Source organism: Danio rerio, chromosome 18 (assembly GCF_049306965.1).
Source record: "Danio rerio strain Tuebingen ecotype United States chromosome 18, GRCz12tu, whole genome shotgun sequence".
Classification (NCBI taxonomy): domain Eukaryota; kingdom Metazoa; phylum Chordata; class Actinopteri; order Cypriniformes; family Danionidae; genus Danio; species Danio rerio.
In genome coordinates, this window is record NC_133193.1 from 23,117,430 (window position 1) to 23,139,182 (window position 21,753).

Consider the following 21,753-nt stretch of genomic DNA (forward strand, 5'->3'; position numbering starts at 1 on the left):
GAACAATTAAGTTTATTCAATTTACCTATCCCGCATGTCTTTGGACTGTGCATGTGGGAAACCGGAGCACCTGGAGGAAACCCATGCGGGAACATGCTAACTCCACACTGACATGCCAACGGACCCAGCCGTGACTTGAACCAGCTACCTTTTTGCTGCGAGGCGAAAGTGCAAACCACTAGAGACATCATGTTGCCAATGCTGCGTTATTTAAACCCAAATTGGGTCAAATATGGACAAACATTGGGTGAAATTTAGTCCTATAAATTTAATTTAAAAAAATTAACCTAGCAGTTAGTTTAATCCATATTACACCCAGAATTGGGTTAAAATAACCCAGCCTTTTTCAAAGTGAAGGACACTAAAAATCAGAATACTTCTGTAGTTATCATAAAATGTCCAACAATTTTTTCCAAAACCTTTTTCACAACTGCAAAACAAATTTGGCACTTGTTGTAAAATGGAATCATAAAACTCAAATACACAGATTCCCTTTCCTCTTTAATTTTTGATATACACTTTTATATAAAAAAAACAAACATAAAAAACAGATCTAAGAACACATTTTGAGAAATCTTCATATCATCACAGTTTTATCAGTAATTATTTTCGTGAGGAATCATATGTCAGATCTCACCAAATGTTCCTTGTTAATACATCAGGCACACAGGAATTTCTTTGGTACATCGCTGCTGGTTTCTGACAGGGGGGGAAAGAGTGAGAATCTGCCAAAAGGCCTTCATGGTGTTCAGTGTCTTGCTCAAGAAACAACAGCTGGTGGCAGAGAAAGCAACCGATTGTGATTCAGGGCTTTCCAATACTGGCCGCCCATACTGAGAAAGCAATCAGCATCAGTTATTAATTACTGCAATACATGTACAGGCAGATCCAACTGCAGAAGTCAAGAATCACTGCAGGTTTCTTCACCGACCACATTTAAAGACTAAATCAATAGCCCATTTGGCTACACTGTATTTTTGTGTCTTTTTCGAAGGTTAGTTCACCCCAAAATTGAATCGGTTGACCTTCATGTTGTTTTACCTTCACGTTCGAAGCACAAATATAGATATTTTAGTCACACTTTACATTAAGGTTTCATTAATTTAAGGTAATGTATTTACTGACATAAACCAAGAATGAACAATAATTGTACGGAATTTATTAATTATAGTTTTAAATTTACTGACGCATTATTAAAATTCAAATTGTGTTTGTTAACATAATGAACTGTGAGGTAATGAGAACTAACAAAGAGTGAATTTATTTTCATTAAGTAACATTGACAAAGATGAATACACACTGTAATAAATGTATTGTTCATCGGGACCAGGGTGGGGCCAAGTCGGAGCACTCACTTTGGTCCTCCGCGCTCTGCAATGGTTGGGGAAATTCCAAATTGACCCAATACAAATGATCACAATTGGCTTAAGATTGGCAATGAAAATTTGTAAAACTCAACCAGCAGAACCTGGGAATTAAAATAATATTTTTTTGTTCATCATTTGTTTGTAAATTCATTAACTACTGAAACCTTATTGTAAAGTGTTAATGCCATTTTTAATTAAATCTAATTGTGACTCCGCTGAAAGTCAGTTCACTCAAACTCTGATGCTTTAAAACATTCATAGAGATTAAAAATAAGAGACGCAATCCCTTTCTAAATTGAACAGGTTTAATTAAATTTATTCGAATATAAACACTGATCAGCAAGCAGTGTTTACTACTTTCAAATTTGGTTATGGAAGCTCTGGAATGCTTGCTTGACATGAGAGAACCAACAAGGTTCGTTTTTGATTGTCACATGACATCTTCGAGCTTACACAAGATCCAATGAGGTTTGTTATTGTATGTCAAACAGGTTCTTTATATGTTAATAAAGGACTACAATGTGCTCATTATATATAGTGATCATGATTTTTCCGAAGACTTGGATTAAACTGCTTCATATTGGTCAGAGTTTCAATGGTGGGACACAATATTGGTTTAAACATATTAATTTGTGTTACGAAGACGAATTTATTTATTTTTTTCAGTTTGGAACAACTTTGGGGTGAGTAAATCATGATAGAAGTTTGAGTGTGCAGGTTGGTAAACGAATTCTTTAAAGCACAGGTGTCAAATTCAGTTCCTGGAAAGCTGCAGCTCAGCACAGTTTAGTTCCAACCCTAATTAAACACACTTGATCAAACTAATTAAGTGCTTTAGGCTTGTTTGATACCTACAGATAGCTGTGTTGAAGCAGGGCTGGAACCAAACTCTACAGTGTTGCGGCCCTCCAGGAATTGAGTTTGACACCCCTGATTTAAAGTCAAGTCTCAAGATGATTTGAAATGTTTTTGACAGGTATTAACAACTAATACTACCATTTTTGGTTCTTATAATGTGTCTTATTTAGGATAAATAACACACATATTGTGCAGAATGTAGAGCTCCTTGATATTTTTGGACCAAATTAAAGATATAGTTCATCGAAAACTGAAAATGTACAGTTAAAGTACTCGTTCTCAGCCCATCCAAGTTTTTTTTTTTCTTTATTAGAACATTAAATATTATCTTTAGCTTAAATTGTGGTCCTTGGTAAACTGTTAAACACTATTATATACTATTATAGTGATTGGTGTCTCACTAATGATACACCAATCTTACTATTTTATGGTGGTTGCAGCATCCAGGTTAAGCAAAATCGTGGACCAATTTGATGAACAACACAATACATGTCCTCCTTTTCCATTGTAAACACACAACATTGGCTCACATTGGAGTTTGCACCCACATGGTATAATGCAATGTAATGTAATGTTGTGAGTAGTTTTGCTCCACAAAATCTCTATGCATCATCAGGAACCACAGGTATTGTATTTCTACCAAAGAAAAGTCATAGTACATCTTGAATAGCCTAGGGTTGAGAAAATTAACTGCCATTTTTCATGTAATCATTTACTCAGCTTCATACAGTTCCAAACCTGTTTAACTTAGTTTAATGAGCATTTAACGCATTTAACTTTCCTTTTAGAAAGGAAAAAAGGGCTGCAAATGTACACAGTGGTCTTTCAAACATCCTTTTTGATTATTTTAGTTAATTTTGTAGAAATAAAATAACAAATAATGTATGGCAGCCTTAACACTCACATATGGACCCTCAAGTAACTTCAAATTTAGTTGTTTTTAACTACTCTTTGACAAAAGAATGTTTCACAGACTTTACAATAATTTACCTAATAAATTTAACCAAAAAGAGAAATACTAATAGTCCAAGACAAGCTTATATAAGAGAGAATGCGAGAAGACCAAAAGCATGGCTATTGTCTCTGTAGTTATCAAAGTGTCCCAAAATTTAAAAAAAAAAAAAATGTTCTTAACATATTTCCGAGGCAAAACAAGATTACAAAATGAAGATTTTTGTGTCAAAATGGTTCATTAAGGCCACTTTTGCAAAACTGGAACAAAGTAAGGCTGAGTAAATGATAGAGACATCTCCATTTTTTGCCAATCTATCCCATCAAGGCTCATTATTATATTTAAACAGCAGACTGATTCTAAATGTGACCTGCAGTTACCAATGGTTGTATCCTAACCGTCCCTCATGTTCAAAGTAACGTTAAGGTAAGAAAAAAACTACCAATATGTCTAGTGATTTGTTGGTAATAATGAATAAACAGCACATTTCCCCCATCAGAAGAGCGATCTTCTGACTGGGTACCATAACAAAATAATTCACAGCAAAATCAGGAAGGTATATTCTTAGTCCTTCCAGCGACGTTTGTAAAATTCTGTTCAACAGATACAATCATGTAAAATGCTGAATGAGATAATTTTCAAGGACAATACGAACATGAAAATACACCAGCAATAAATAAATAAAACACTCACATAAAAGGTAATAAACAAGAAAGAGACAGCAGAAAAATAGAAAACGAGGGAAGTTTTAGAAGGAGGCTTTCTGCTAATTGGCTCTGTGGTGACGGAGCAGGAAGTTGTTCCGCTCTCTCCACTGTTTTTCCTAAAGTAAAAGCTGTCTTATTTCCTCTTAACCATTGCACTGCTGCTGGTACCGGCGGTTCAGCTCTCGCAGCTCTTTTTCACGAAGGCGTCGTGCCTTGCTGGACTTGGTGGAGCGGCTGGAGCGAGTGGACTGGGATGATTTTGTGCTGTGGCAGCGTGACGAAGCTCTCTTCAGGAGATTCTGGGAAATGGACCGGTGCAGATTCTTCATGGAGGAGGAAGCTGCCATACTTACAATCCAGGGGTGTTTGAGTGCCTGGCCCGCAGAGAGCCGCTCATTAGGATCCACCGTGAGGACGCGATCGATGAAGTCCTTTGCCAGATTGGAAACACTTGGCCATGGCTATCGGAAAGAAATAGAGAAAAAGAAAATGGCTTGAATAAAATTATATATACACATCCTTAAAAATACTGGGACTTTTTATGTGTATTCATGCAATGTAGAAGGAAAAATAAAAGCTTCAAATTAACTGATCCAAGTTGAATAGTTGCAGCAAATATAAGCTGATATTATATAAAATAAGGAACATCAAAATTGCTGTATAAAAACAAGTGCAATTTTATGAAATTCTAACACTTTAAACAAACAAATAATCCCCCCTTAAATTTAATTTAATCATTTTGAAATTTAAAACATGAATGAACAACTGCAATTATTCATTATTAAAAATTGTCACAATCATCAGCGACCAAGCAGTTGGAGATCGCTAAAGAACTACAAATCTGTCACGGAACAGGACTTTAAATCCCATCATGCACGTCCCACACACCAGTTCCAGTTCTCGGTTGTTGCTTGATTGGATATGGTTGCGGCTGAAGGTTAACAAGAATTATTTATATTATTTATTAAATTTCCAATTTTTTATTTTTTATTAACGCCTACCCTCACCCCAACCCTAAACCTAACCCTCACAGTACTGCAAAAATATTAATTACTGTTATGCAGTCAGTATATTGATGTGCATATCACACTCCCGGCTGGCTGCTTATCCGATCTAGACTTTACATCAGTTCTCTCCCTGATTGCACACACACAGCAGAAAATGAATCATAGACTAATTACATGGATATACAGTTGTAGTCAGAATTATTAGCCCCCTTGAATTATAAGCCGCTTTGTTAATTTTTTCCCCAAATTTCTGTTTAACGAAGAGAAGTTTTTTTTCAACTCATTTCTAAAGCCTGGTTTATACTTCTGCGTCAAGTGACCGGTGTAACCCACGGCACATGCAACGCGAGTAGCTGTGTATTATACTTCTGCGCGCTGTCTCTGTTGGTCTGCATTAACACTTCCGAAACGCTAGTTGGCAGTGAGGTGTTAATGCTCCTCTGTGTCGAGTTTCTTCGCTGATGTTTTGCTTTTCCTGAAAACTTCCTGAATGTACAAGTGGTTCAAACTCGCTCATTTTGAGGCAGGAACCGGCGGACGTGCAACAACTTTAACTATGAGGTAAAGACAAAACTTTTCATCTGGAGCTCCTTAACGGGACTCCACTCTTGTAAATGATCGCTGCATCGGGCTCGCACCATTCGGTAATTAGGCAAGTCATTGTATAATGATGGTTTTTCTGTAGACTATCTAAAAATATATAGCTTAAAGGGCTTTTAAAAAAATTTAAAAAACACTTTTATTCTAGCCGAAATAAAACAAATAATATTTTTTTCTTTCTCCAGAAGAAAAAATATTATCAGACATACTGTGCAAATTTCCTTGCTCTGTTGAATATTATTTGGGAAAACATTTGAAAAAAAAAAAAAAAAAAAATCAAAGGGGGGGGGGGCAATAATTCTGACTTCAACTATATGTTTTCACCTCACACACACACATTGCTGAGTCTTGGTGTATGTTTATCTGTAACATTGCAACGTTTTCTTTGTCTAGTCTTACCATGCTTTTAGATACTTGTTTCTTTGCTTATCCTGTTTGCCGCCTGCATCAACCTCTGCCTGTGACTACTACGATGCTATTGGATTACCCTCATGATTACCCTTATGTTCGTTCCTGTTTGACCACTGCCTGCCTAACTAAGCTGTTAATGAACTGTGGTTGGACCCTCACTTCCAATGTCATCTGACTTTCTTGTTACTGAAATAAAGTTTTATTATTATTATTACTTTGAGAAGCATGCTCTACTGTGCAACAGTATGGAACGTCTTTCAAAGTTTCCACAGAATAAACCAAACTTTTATTTTTACTTTTTATTTTTACTTCATTTTCTGTGTACAACAAACGCCCATAGTTTTTTGGATCCCAACCAATTTTGTCTGAAAATATGTGGATAAAAATATGAAACAAACAAACACAGAGCAGTCGTCTATAACAATAGATCAACCTATGGGCCAGCTCTTATTATTAGGAATAACATTTTTATATGGACCATTTTGTGGGATGTAAACAAAAACAATGGTCTCAACATATTTCCTGTTTTATATTTTTAATTTCTACAGCTTCCGAGAATCAGAAAAGAGCCACACATTGATGAATAATGTTATGATAGCTGTTTTAACGTTATAATTGAATTGCCTCTTGTTGCAGTGATGAAATAGCTTAATAACAAGCAGGAACTTTTTATGGGACAATGACATGACCGTATTGAAATGGTCTATATTTCAAAGTCATTTGTCTAGTCATTTGATGTAGAATTTAATAACATGTAATGAATAATAAATTGTTTAATAAATTGTTACTATGTGTTCACTATTCAATTTTGCAAATTGATTATATAACACACTATTTTAAAATATTTTTTTTGCTGAATGCATGGCTGTCAATGCGTCCAGTTGATTATGATTTAGGTTGAAAGCAGCAAAGTTTTTATTATACCACAGTCAGTCAGCTCCAGGGGTCTGTTCTTCAGTTCATTGCTGGTTTTGACTGCGTGTTTGGTTTAGTGGGCTGCAAGTAAAAAAAATTGGAAACTACACTGCAATAAATGATTTTGAGGAACATTCTGTAGCAGTTCAGAAAAAGACATCATATCACATGTGCCAACACTGTCCGGATTAATACATAATCCTTTCGGCAAATCAAAAACTGCAACTAATTAGTTCCTTTAACTTAATTATTTTCCTCTTCCAGGCACATCTTTAGACAAGTCGTGCATGTCCTGGTATGTTATGACAACTGGCCAAACACTAGCAGCTCCATAAGCAAGAGAGAAAACAAAACATGGCTTGGTTTTTGTTGGTTAGCATGACTCCTCCAGGGCTTTTCCCTGCACAGCCCACATTCGTCTTGTCTGTGACTCACAGCAGCAGAGCGGCCCTGACGCACACACTCTGCCAGGAACTCTGCGGCCTTACATCACACGCTCATGCAGGGGGTTACAGCGGGATAACACATGATGACAGGACACAAGCACACACACACACACATACACTCCTCCAAATAAAAGCACACGCAATCCCACCAAAAACATGCATACAAATACTTGCACAATAAACAGAGGCACGCAAATAAACACATTGGGAAAACCAAGGTCAAACACAGAACGGTTGGCAAAGGTTTAAAGTGTTTGAAAAGCCCTTTGTGATGAATAGAAACAGAGCAGACAGACAGACAGGCAGAAAGAGGCAGAACAATTATGGCCTGTTGTGTTTTGAGATGGTGGCTTTGTGGGGAAAATTTGTATTTAGGAATGTACTTCTGAATGGACTGGGTAGAAAACCTCATTGACCTCAAGTCGCTGGAGAGATGTGGACAGATATTTTCGCTGGGGCACTGTCATTCTTGTTTTAGAGGGCACCTGATTGGGCAAAAGTTTGTGTAGTGCAGTATGAGTCATCAGTAGGGGCCTATGATTTCCACATTGTTGGAAACAGTTTACAGAATAATAGAATCTGCGGGCATAGAAATGTAGGTTAATATAGCATGGACTACAGCTGCACAATTAATCAAAAAAACATTGCGATCTTGATTCGACCCCCTAGACGATCTTAATCCAGCAATTCTACGATTCTCTCAGTCATATTTTCAAGTGCAGGTGAGAAGAAAAGGCGGCCACACGAGTCTTTTCATTGTTTCACATACATTGCTTAGTGACACGGACACCTCCAAATGATGTTGAATAAGCCACATACTGTTTTTATAAGGTATAATTCACCTAAAAATGTCATTTTGTCTTCATATAATGATGTTTTCGCGGCTGGGAAATCACACGTGACGAGAGCTGCTGACCGTGAGGTGTTATCACAGAGAGGGCGCGCTCTACTTAATGACAGACGCGCACGTGTCTACTTTGGTGAACTGAACCTGTATATGTTGTGAGTGACAGGTAATACAGTTGTAAATAATAGGCTTATTCAGTTTGTGGCACAGAGTGATCGTTTGAGAGCCGTGCGCGAAGTATGAACAAGCACTTAGCAGTCAAAATGAAACCCGAAAGTGTGCACTTCATTTAAATAATCATATCGCATTTTAGAGTTATGACTGCGACAAGCATTTGATAAGTTTTTTCTTTCATAGCGAACAGAGTTGTGCATAAAAATAAAGGTTTACATTGTCAGTATAACTACTCTAGCCTATATATTGTTGAATATAATCTGATAATGACAAATGTCTGATTTTCCCAGTGAATAAAATTGTCTAATAACGTTGTCAATGACAAATTCCAAGCCTTTATCTCAAACATCAGAATTCAACATCAGAATTATTATAAGTAGAATAGTATTATTTATACAAACCAGTAGACCAACATATAATATTATTATCGATGTTTTGCCATATGTTTGCTTTTACCATACTTTTATTTTACATCTACAGAATCGTGAGAAAATTGTAATATTTATTTTAAGCAAAACATTCTCATTTTAGCCAGAATCGTGCAGCTCTATGGACTATCAATCAATTTTGAATGAATAATATGTAATTTTCTGTAGAGGGCCTCTAATTTTTTCTAACTTTGTTTGTTGTTAATAAAGACCCTCTAGCAAAACAAGGCATAGTTTGATGTCCCAGTGACTGAGTGTTGAATCATGGAGTCTACATTATCATCTACAATACATTCTGTGGGACTCCTGCAGAAATTATGTTCATGCTAAGTATAAAAAATGTATCATCCTAATAACATGAAGCAGTGTAAGGCTTAAAGCCATCGAATCAAAATGAGACCCCTGAAGCAATTGCAGATGAGAGTTGAGCATGACAATGCTTGAAAGCAGCAAAGCTTTTATTATGCCACAGTCAATCAGTTGCTGTTTTTCTGTTTGTGATCACATGAGGAAGACGCAGTGCTAATTACATTTTAGGTTTTTATAAAACCATATCAGAAATAAAGGGTGTGTGTGACGTCCTTAGCATTGTGACACAGGACAAAGTCTCTGTCACTAGTTGAAATTGTTTATTTATCTGAATCTGAACATTCTTCAAAACAATTGGAAAAATGTACACCCAATTGAAGCCAAGGTTATGATTAGGCCCACACGGAATCCCATCATTCTATCTATTTACACATGTAAATGTGCATAAATATATATTTATTCCGTTTTTATGTTTATCTTACTGAATAGTATACAAGCGTTTTAATGGTGTATGTACAATACAGTTTGTAAGTCATCTGCTTAATGCTACAAAAAAGCTAATTGTAAAGTGATTTTTTCTGTCTTTTAGTAAATATATTACATAAGAGACTTTGGTTTGGAGAAACAAGTGCTTCTATTCAGATTTGCATAGTAAACCTTAAAAAAGTTGTTGTTATTATTATTGTTAAGTTTTTAATTACTACACTCTCAAAATCATTATGCATTACAGATTTTGTAAAAAATAAATAAATAAAAATCTGTCTGGTCCTGGATATAACTTTAGTTCAGTACAACACCAAAAAATAAAAATAAATAAATAAAATAATCCCTACATAATTATTTTCCTTTTGTTTTTTCTTGTTCAACTTTTGAAAACATCAGCTGCACTGACCTAAATTATTTGTCAGTAGCACAAAAATGATTTAGTTAGGTTAACATAAGATTATTAGTTTTCCCTTTAAGGGTCTTTATTTTATCCTAATTGATTTATCAGCTTATAATACTTTTTAAGACCACACGGACACCCTGGAATTGTAAAAACACAATGTTTTAAATTTAGTGGTTTAGGTGGCATAACATTAGTGACTCCCTGTTCCATGCAACAAATAAAAAGACAAGTCAATTTAAGTTTACAGGAAGCAATGTAAAAGAAAAACACAATAATTTATAAGCACAACAAAAAATATATTAGTTTTATAAATTAACAAAACTGGTCAACAAGTATTCTCAAATCTTTATATTCATTTTTGTTCTTTCATGTAAAAAAAAAATCTGTTTTAAGTGTGCTGGCACTAAATAAAACTGCAAAAATATGTTTCTTAGTAAACACCCCACCCTCCTCCCCTCAGCTGTCACTCAAACGACAATCAGGTAGTGCCGCCCTAAACTCAAACCATTTGTTGCTACGTCAGGCCACTCAAACAAACAGTGCAATGCTGAAAGCGCCACAGACCACAGTGCTTACACTATTTCAGAAAAATCAACCTACAAATGGCTTACTTACACTTGTCTGCAAACACACACAAACAAGCTGACACAGGAGAAAGTATTTTAAAATACAACCATCAGCTTTAAACCTGAGGTGAGGTTAAAGAGTTCACCATCACATAATAGCACACATCAGGGCAGGTTAAGCACATTTAAAGGCAAACATGACCACCCATTAACATCTACATACATTTAATACTTCATAGGAGCTTGTTTGTTTGTGAAAGCAGTCGGCCAATAACAATTTATTCATTTAGTACAATGCAAACAAGCCCAACAGCACGGCACACAAATACCTCTGGGTTTAATAAAACCAAGTAACATTAGCATAAGCTTTATAGCACTTCTATACTTAATCAGAAACACATGTATTTCCAATCTACCAGAACCCTTGTTTAGCACATACGATCCACACTGCTCATATAAATCTCCTATAGCACACTCAAAAAGCTCAGATACAATAGTGTTGACGGAGTGCTTTTCAGAAATTACAGAATGAAACGCCATTTTAAAACTAAGATGTTTTAGTGTAAAAGGGTCTAATGTTTTCCCAGTGATGGGTTGCAGCTAGAAATGCATCCGCTGCATAAAACATATGCTGGATAAGTTGGCAGTTCATTCCGCTGTGGCGACCCCAGATTGATAAAGGGACTATGCCGAAAAAAAAAATGAAATGGGGCCTAATTGGGGCCTAATGTATATTTTTCGCGAGCGGGTTGCTGCTGGGGGGCGGAGGATCGGGATGTCGGCTCAGAATAATGGTCTATCGGCCATCGCCGATGGACGATGGCATCGTCTATCAACCCAACCCTAATTGTTTCTGCTCATGGTGAAAGTGATTTACACGTTGTTGCTGTTGTTGTTGTTTTTATCTTAACAGGGCTCAGAAAATCTATCTACACAGTGTCTGGCTGGCTATCTAGACTTCAGGCTACCAGATTTTGCGAGCCCTGCTTAGACACCGGTGCTTTGGCTTTTAGGCCCAAGAATCCTCATCTTTGATTTCTTAGTATTTTGACTATATTTTAATTATTTTACCTTTTATAAAAACTACTATTACTGTTGAGATAAACATTCATAATCATTTCAACTTTAGCTGTGCATTTCCCTGATTATAACTAATAGAATTAAGCCTTCAACAACACTGCAGTAAAATGGACTTATGCTAACATAAACTAGCAAACCAGTTGCTATTTTTGGCATTTTTAGTAGCGGACTCTAACAACGACTAAAAATACCATTAGAGATTGATTGTTGCCCTTTTAGTTAATGTATTAACAAATAGGACAAATTTAAAATGGTACCTCTAAAATGGCACTGTACCGCTGAAAACGCACATAATGTGACCACACACACCCAGCCATGCGCTCTAACATATGCGCATGTCTGAGCTCCAGGCAGTCAGCAGGTGCTTTGAGCACAAAACCCCTGAGAGCAGTGCACGTTGGACAGTTAATCAAGGATGTCCCGCTGGATCATGTCTCACTATTGTTGTTAAATGTGATATTTAATTAATCTTGTCTCTATCTAACGACTCTTCAGTATTTTGAATCTATCAGGTAACGTGTCAGCATCAGTACACTGCTTCAATTTTTTTCTTTCACACTTGTACTTTGTATTTTAGTGAAAACCTCAGATACTGTTGGTTGTGCACCTTTTTTACCAACCAAGTTTGTCGAGGCCATTATAATGACACTGATTACTCTACTCGAGCGTGCAACGTCGGTGTGTATTTTTGTCAAAAAAAGTCAGAAAGATGGAGAAGAAACGAAAGGGAGGCGCAGAAAAATTTCGGGAAACACACTGCCGTTTCATTTAGCGGTTCTGAAAAGTTCTCCGTTCATACCAGAACACGGCTAAAAACGCAAATCACGTGACCACACACACTCTGCCAAAACCTGCAGCCAGTAGTTCAGCTGGCGCTTTGAGCATAAACCCCCATGGTATAGTGCATGTCGGACAGTTCATCAAAGAGCTACTGCTAGATCTCATCTCACTATAGGTTGTTAAATGTGATATTGAATCCATCTTGTTGTCTCTATCTAACGACTCTTCTGTCTTTTGAATCACTTGTTTTCAGGTAATTTGTTTTGGCTGAGCGCAAAGATAAGTTAATATATTAAATAAGGTAACCAAGTACACTGAGTCTACACATTGCTTACCTTTATCGTATACATTTATTGTACATTATACTTTTATAACAATGGCCATTACTGATTATTAAAACTGATATTCTGCAAAAGAGACAGGGTAAAGTTCGTTCTTTTCAATGAAAATGAAAGGAAGCAGTTTTGTTTTAGGCCCTGTTTTGTTATAAATATGTGAAGATGACGGTCATATAAATATGCAGCTACACAAGGCCATTTAGTGTCTGTATATCATAATATCAAAATAAAACAAATTTCCTTATATTATGTTTTCACTGTTAAGATGTTCCTTTTGAAGATTTACCCATGCATCAGCAGGCAGTTTTTGTTATTTTTATTATTTCATATAGGCTGATTGAATAGTGTATACAGTAGGCTACAAATATGTAATTAATTTAAACAAATACGTAATTAATTTTATTAATTCTTTATAAATAATCAAGTCACCACCGCCTACAGCGACGATGCCATTGTCCATCACAATGTTACACATTAAACCTCATATGATGCCAAATTGGTCAGCAACCCTAGAAACAATGTTAACTATGTCAAATTTAAATTGTCTTTCTTTGACAACTACAATTACTTTTCCTAACGATTATTACATACATTGTTTATGTTGAATCCTCTTAACATGCTGATTATTGCTAAAGCTGAATGTAGTAAGAAAAATGTTGCCACAAACCTGGTTTCTTTGAAAGGTCTGAGTTACATATTCTCATTTTCTTCAGTGATTTAGTTAAAGTATAAATTGTTTTGGCTGCTCACTGTGTTTGTGATACTGTTGTTTAAAATTCATCATGTGTCATATGAAACTCTTGTCAAGTTTTACATCTTTATTGGGGGAGGGTCGTAATGTTCTCAGATCAGAAATGCTTTGAAGGAAATAAGGCTTTAGATTAGGGCTGCACGATAATGGAAAAATCTGACATTGCAATATTTTATTTTGCTGCAATATATTTTGCGATATGAATATAATTTTTACCAGATGATTTAATTAGCTCTATTTGGAAATATTTTATTAATTTAGATTGTGATCTATCATTGTTATATCAATGCTCAAACTATATAGTGTTCAGCCCTACTTTAGATATTAAATATTGTTAGATGATACCGACAAAAAAATAAGTGCCACAAATGAACCCGAGTATATATTACCACTTTGTTTTGTCACACTGCTTACATTAACCTGTGCTATAGTTGTCCATTTGTCAGACAGTCCTGCTGGAAACTAGCAACTTGACTTGACGAAAACGAAACAGTTTACTGCGATGATTTTGTCAATAAAAAAATCTATTTGCTATTAGTAGAGACACTGCTGCTGAACACTGCTGAGAGATGCAGGTAAATTCATACATTTTTAGTATCTCATAACTACACTAAGCTATCAATGGCTAAAAGTTTATGTAAAATCTACATTTACAGTGTTTATTTTGCTAGCACACATTGTTATACTTTAGCTCAGTGGTTCCCAAAGTAGGGGTCGCACAACAGTGAGTGGGGATCATTAGATTGGGTACATTAGATTGGCCACAATGTATGAGTGCGCATATAAATGTGTATGGGTGCAGAAATAGTTTACGGTTATTTCTGCTGTGGCAATACCTGATAAAAAAGGGACTAAGCCAAAGGCAACTGAATGAAATGAACAGTACCTTATTTTATCCATATACTTCAAAAGATAAAAAATAAAAGTGCAAAAAATAAGACATGCAAATAAAAAAAATCAGCTTTTTAAATTGCAAGCCCTGTGTGATTAAATTAAAGACACAGCAGATCAATTTTACACCACCATGTTACACTTTCCAACACCTATTCAGACTCACATACATGCATCCAAGCAAAAAATACAAATAACAACTGAATTCCATGTATGATGGCGGTCTTCGAAATCAATCCAATAATGTTGTTATTATATATTCAATAACTTCTTGTGTTCCAAAAACTCTGTGCCCTCCAATCTAATTAGGTGAGGTTCATGTTAAAATTAAGCAATTAAATAAACTAATATAAAAACATATCTAGTTAGACTTTTGCATTTGTTTTTATTTTATTTGTCAAAATATAAGTGTTTATTTAGGCCTATTGGTGTGTGTGCTCCTTTGTGCACAGTGTTTGTACATTCATAAGCACATCAGAGGATAATGGGGGTCGCGAGATACTGGTATTGTTATTTTGCAGGTCGTGGGTTAAAAAGTTTGTGAGTCCTTGCTTTAGGTGAACAATTATTCCGTGCAAGTTATTCCACTGAAATATAAATGTTATTTATGGCAATTTTCAATCAAATTCTGATTATTTGTTTACATGTAGGAAGTGGCGGTTCTTCTGTCAGACTTCTGTCCTAAAAAATGCGACAGCACTACAGCACCTGCACACGTCATCATATGTCATCACGATTCAAGATCTCTTGCTTCATATGAGATCAGATGATCTTGACTGCTGTAGTTATTCCAATTGCGTTATTTTTTAGTATTCATCTTCAGAAAATCACTGAAAGCATATATTATGCACATTATTAGGCATATTTTCTGACAGGGTATTCGAGTGTCATCGAGTGTTGTGAATGTTGTGAGATTGCTATACAGGAGTTACGATTATGGATTATAGATAGCGAAATTTAGCGTTTTTTATTTTAGCGTTTTTTTTAAAGCATGACGGTAACACACGAACGCGGTTATGAATATGTTAATATATGCTTACTTGTTGTAAAAATTTCTAATAATGATGGAAATTACTCATTTGTTCATCTCTTTTCTTTCGGGTGCAAGTATCCTGCCGTTGTAGCTGGTGCATTCTAGGAAATTTTCTAACCCCTTGGTTTCAAGTGTTGGTCCCAATGACTGTAAAAAATATGGACGACGCGACAGCCCCTTTTCCCATTGAACACCTTAAGGGCAAAACGCCTGCTTGACGGGCACAAACTGTTGGAAAAGACTGCTAAAATTGGAGCCTTGACATGCGCAGAAGGACTGTCTGATGGAGCCAGAGGAGGAGCCGCGAAAATGAGCGGAGTCGAGCTTCCAACCAAACGCTTTATGTAAAATCAACCACGCCCCCCGAACTTCTCAGCATGCGTTTGCTGTCATATCAACACAAATGGATGTAATATCGTTAACAAATTTAAGGGTTTTATATATTCAATCGCGCCAGCTCCGGGCCGCAGCGCATAACCTACTCGCGGCGTCGCGGGCTGATTCCGGCTCGCATGCAGCAGCGCCGGCTCGCTCGGCCGCCGCATCTGGCTCGATTGACTCAGGCTGGAATCGGGCAGTGAGTCCAGGCATCCGGAGTAGGTCCAGCATAGGTAGTCAGTCTGAGCTCTGAGGGGTAAGTCTCCGGCAGGCGAGAATCTAGCTGGAACTGGCCCGAGTGTATTTTGCTATCTGGGTGGTTAGGCGTGTATCAGCAAACTAATAAAGCCAGAAAAAAGCCCTGACCTTACCGAATAAACAGTGTTCCACCAGGATCATGTATGTCAGAAACTATAGTTTACTGCTGAACTCATATTGTCATGGTAAAATAACACAGAAATCGAATAATAACACTTCAGTCTTCTGCCGAAGCTCAGACGCGCTGCCTTGAAAAACTGTCAATCACAACTGTCAATCACGATGACACGCCCAGCAATAAATTTCTGCTAAAAACAAACTGTTTACAAAAATGAAGATCTGCACCTATTTCAGCACAATAACCAGTGCCTTAATCGACCAGAACCATCTTTCGGGACATTTTATTGCAAGTGTAATAATTTTTTTTAATTGGGCTCAAGTCTCCTTCATTAACACGGAGGAGGCGGGCTTTATGACTTGTACTGCAGCCAGCCCCCAGGGGGCGATCTAACGGCCGAGACCTTCACTCAAACGCAGGCTTGCGGCACACTTGGTTGGTCCTAAAAAAATCTTAGCTCGAAGGGGTATCTAGCCCTTCCCCTTAAGCCTCCTTTCCACTATACACGACAAACGACAAGCGACAGACCGGAAGTCATTAATTTCCAATGGAGAGTAGTCCGGGAGCTGTTTGGAGTTCCGATCATCTTTGTAGGCAGATGTGACGTATTTCAGAATTGTCCAAGCAGGTCCATGTACACGAGATGAGACATAGGAGTTTATTTGGTAAATTTTTGAATCAGAAAAAGTCTACACACATATATATATATATATATATATATATTTCAATTCATAAATGAAAGTATTAAAGTAATAAAAATAAAATGTTTTATGTTGTCTCCACATTGCCTCCAATATTTTTAACGGTCTATGAGTTTCTAGTATTCATTCATTCATTCAACCATGGTGAACGCAGAATAAAGGCTCTTGGTTTTGCACTCCTTTGTTTCAGACACTGCGAGAACAGCTTCTCAGAACAGTGTGACTGCCACTAGGGTGCATATTCCGACATTTGTGTCCAAATGTTGTGTGCAGTGGAATGGCGGCTTTAGACCTACACCTTCAAGCTAAAGAGAATTGAGACACCTCTCATTTTGCGCGTTCCCGTAAAGGTGTAGAGGTAAGGGCTAAGGGGTAGAGTTGGGATTGGGCCTTATTGGCTAATGTCTGCAATTTACATTTTATTTTTTAAGCATTAGTTCTTAAATCCAATCCAGGTAGCTCGCCACCCTGGTGAAAGTTTTACCATTTTCAGCAACTGAAATATATTTCATGAAGCAGATCTTACTTTCTATGAATTATCCTTTTTGGTTTAGCTTATACTTTATGAGTAATAATAAATGCATCTGTAGGATCTGTTCCTGTGACACAAGCATATCAAAGTTGAAAGAGTATTTACCCCTTTGAGGTTGCCAACATGCTTGTTGTTTACCTGAATGCCTAAGTATATCTATTTTAAGCTTTCCAGTTTTTATTTTTTCCATTTCAGATTTGGCATTCATATTTTTACACACACATTTAGTACACTTGCTGTGGTCACAAAAAAACCAGCTGCACCTTTCTTTTGGCTTAGTTCTAACTGTAAAGCATGGCACTAGCAAGGTCACAAGTTCAATTCCCAGCAAAAGCTTGAATGCAAAGTCACTTGGATAAATGCTTCCACTAAAACATAACCGTAGTAATTCTCACAGTCCTTACCTCCCCAGAGAAGCTGTATTTTCCTTTGAGGATCTGTCGATACAGACGCATTCGATTGTCATCCTCAAAAGGCATGGTTCCACTGAGCAGGATGTAGGAAATGACACCCAGTGCCCACATATCTACTGCATTAGTGTATGGTTTGCGAACGAGTATCTCGGGAGCGATGTACTCAGGTGTTCCACAGGTAGTCTTCATCAAACATTCGTCCCCTTTCTTTCGTGTGCTGGCCAAGCCAAAGTCTGTGATCATAATCTTGGAATCAGCACCAGGATGGTAGTAAAGCAAGTTTTCCGGCTTTAAGTCCCTGTGCGTGATGCCCAATGTATGGAGGTACTTCACCCCATCAAGAACCATCTGAAGCACCCGTGTGGCGTCCCTTTCTGTGAAAGACCCACGGGTGATGATGCGGTCGAACAGCTCTCCACCAGTGGCCAACTCCATCACCATGTAGACCCGCTCAGCCGTCTCAAACACCTCCATTAGCTGGATAATATTAGTGTGGCGCACACGTCGTAGGACGCAAAGTTCAGATTCACATACTTCTCTGCCTTCACGGTAGCGCGTCTCGATCATCTTAATGGCATATGGCTGCCGTGTGCTCCTGTGTTCCACTCGTACTACCCGACTGAAACTGCCCCGACCTATCAAAGCTTTAATGTCATACTTGGCAGTCACTCGAGGGTCAAATTTGGCTCTGTATTTGGCTACTTTCTTCCGGTGTGAGTCAGCAGGTTCTGGCTGGTCATTAGCCGGTGGAGGGGATTGGCTCACCTTTGCAACAGCCTGGCTTTGACCCTGAGGGGACGGCGAGCCTGTTTTCTCCCCACCACCATCGTATTTGATGAAGTTTTTGTAGACATCCGTCTGATGCGGCTCTACCTTTTTGACCAGGTCAAGTTGGACGTCACCGGGTGGTTCTGGGAGGACTTTGCTTGTCCTGCACCCCATCACGTCAAATTCCGACCTTCCTGGTGCCAGCAGCACATCCTCATCTCCCAGGCAACATCCAAACGGTGCACGGTGCAGTGCCACACCGGCAAATGCCACGAGAGGATACGTCCAGTCAAACACTATAGTAACCTCTCCAATCAATCCTCCAAAATTAACTGAACTCCAATCAATGAGAAATTTATGGATAATAATCTGAAATAAAAAGAAAAGGAAAACCTTACACATTGAAAGACATTTGCTTAGCATTATTTAGGGTTCCCACACTTACTTAGACACCAAATTCAAAGACTTTCAAGGACTTTATAAATCACTAATATTTTAAATCCAGCACCTTTGTAATTCACACCCCCATCATATGTAGCGCCATACGAGTCCTTCCTGACTTAACATTACACTTACACTTAATTTGTAAATTAAAATGTCATAATAATGATGTTTTGAATGTAATTTTAATTTTTTTAAATGTTGATAATTTCAAACAACCGTTTTAAAGTTATGTTCAGAGAAGTACAATTGTTGAAATAACACCATAAACTTCAAATTCAAGCACTTTCAAAGACCTGTGTTTGTTTTTAAGTACTCTCTAGGAATTTAATTCATGTTTTGAAATCAAGCACTTTTAAGTACTTTCAAGAAGCGTGGAAACCCTGATTATATATGCATGCAAGTTATGCATATGGTGTATGCATTATACCGAAAGTGTTAGAAGTAGATTGAGTTTGATATTAAGCATGACCAACGTGATATTTAAACATCTAAATAATCTGTTTGTAACAATTTAATATTGTCCAGAACGTCTAGACTTATTTTTATTTAAATTACCTACTAAATTACATGAATAACTCGAATTAGAAATTTTGCATTTGAAGTAGCTTATCTCACATGTTAAGACCCACAAACAAATATGCTACACTTGACCTACAGACGGACAGACGGATGGACAGAGAGATAGAATAACATAACTGCTATATTTCTATTACGTTAGGCAAGATAGATAGAATAACATAACTTCTATATTTTAATTATGTTGTGACAGACAAATAGATAGATAGATAGACAGATAGATAGATAGATAGATAGATAGATAGATAGATAGATAGATAGATAGATAGATAGAATAACAAAACTGCTATTTTTCAATTACGTTAGGCAAGATAGATAGAATAACATAACTTCTATATTTTATTTATGTTGTGACAGACAAATAGATAGACAGACAGACAGATAGACAGACAGACAGATAGACAGATAGATAGATAGATAGATAGATAGATAGATAGATAGATAGATAGATAGATAGAATAACTAACTGCTGTGATATTACATTCATGATAGGACAGTCAGACAGATAAGAGATAGCCATCTTGCATAGGTGAAAACGGAGATATCAAATATATTAGTTTACACAATGTCACAAAGATAACATTTTGCGCAATCAATTAATCACAATATCACTAAAAGTGTGACGCAACGATATTTGGAGTTATTGTGATAAGCGGTTTACGACGCTGTGTAATAACCGCATCAGAAAAACGAGCAAATCAACAACTGTGCAGCCAATTCTCCTATTATAGCTAACGTTACCAAAACATATCAGTCGAGCACTTACTAAACTTTTGCGTTAGTAGTGTTAAACGTATAGACAAACTTTTGAACTTCGCCATTAAAAAATTGCTGGCCCCCCCACAAAGACTCAAAGTGAGACACTTGTTCACTTATTCATCGCTCAAAACCAACTCGAAACATTTTTCTTCAACTCCGTTAAGTTAGCCGCTGCAGGCCTAAACGGAGCCAGGCATATTATAGAGTCGTTAAACTGTTAAAACACTTTAAAGCGAACGATATAGCGGATATACCACCTAAAATCAGAAAAAACTCCGTGTCCAGCACAAATCAATTGTTTTCTCGAGGCCTGGGACAAAAATCGAAATAAATCACTACGGTTTCCGTACTCCTTCGGTTTTAACGACAACAAAGGCATCTTAAAACTAAAACAGGAAACTTTAAAAGTCCAAACAAAGGTGAAAATTACCTTAACAGTGTATTTTCTTATTGGCGATGGTGGGAGTAGAAAGGCAAGATTCCCAGCGCCAGCCTCCTCACCCCAGTTACAGCTCTTCCCTTCACTTCACCGCATTTCTAAAACTTTAATTCGGTTAAAAACAGCATCCCTTTAGTATTTGCAAAAACAAAGATATTCAGTCCAAAATAAGGGTTGTTAAAGTGTTTGTATCACTTCGGAAACGAGGCGATACGAAAAGAAAAGTATGAAATTGAGACCGCCTGCTTGGAAACGGTGTTTTCGGAGTGGGACCACCTTTTTTCCTGTGTAGACCTTTCTTTCTTTCTCCCCCTTCTCCTTTTTTTCCTTTTGGGAAAGGAAAGACCTCCGCTTGCTTCGACCCCTGCAGCAAATATTGTGAAGTCAGAATCATAAATATGGCTGAGAAGCAAGAAAAACTTTTTGTTTTTAATCTGTGCGTCTTTTAGAAAAACATCAGTGTGTGTATGGCAGCATGCATCCGTTATATGCTAACAACAAAACAATTTTCAAAACTTGAAAAATGTTTTGTCCTACTAATTTTGAATACTAAGAATAAGGATTTTGCCCTTTAAAAACTGTCATTATATACAGGTTAAAATTAAAGCTGTTTTTATGGTAAGCAAAGTCATTTCCATGTTTTGGGTACACTTCTCGACATTTGTAAAACTTATAAGCGTATCTAAAGGTGGTTAAATAATTTAATAAATGTAAATATGTAGTATTTTCTGTACTTTTGAAATGCAAAATATAATTTGTATGTACATTTAGGTTATTTAATATTATTTTAAGTAGGTCCTATTTTAAGCTTAATATTACCAAAATTAAGAAATAATAAAATAAGAATTTAAATTAATTTTTAATATCTAATTTTGTAAATTAGCCCATTTATTTCTTGAACCACTGTTCTTATGAAGGGAAGGGACTTTTATGTTGCACATATTTAGACGATCGTTTTGCATGTATCGCAGCTTACTTCATATAGTTAAAAGATACGAATATAAAATCATCCCACGAT

At 36.8% G+C, this 21,753-nt stretch overlaps 1 protein-coding gene across 2 annotated transcripts; it reads right to left on the reverse strand.

Annotated features, from left to right (window-relative positions):
• Positions 1-482: 482 nt before the first annotated feature.
• Positions 483-21,196, reverse strand: pskh1 (protein serine kinase H1). 2 transcript variants are annotated; one of them, XM_068214771.2, is made up of 4 exons: positions 21,012-21,196; positions 20,727-20,839; positions 17,741-18,886; positions 483-4,345 (listed from the first exon to the last, which is right to left on the reverse strand). In XM_068214771.2, exons 3-4 carry the CDS (start codon positions 18,689-18,691, stop codon positions 4,028-4,030), a joined length of 1,269 nt encoding a protein of 422 aa, XP_068070872.1. In that variant the 5' UTR covers positions 18,692-18,886; positions 20,727-20,839; positions 21,012-21,196; the 3' UTR covers positions 483-4,027.
• Positions 21,197-21,753: the final 557 nt, after the last annotated feature.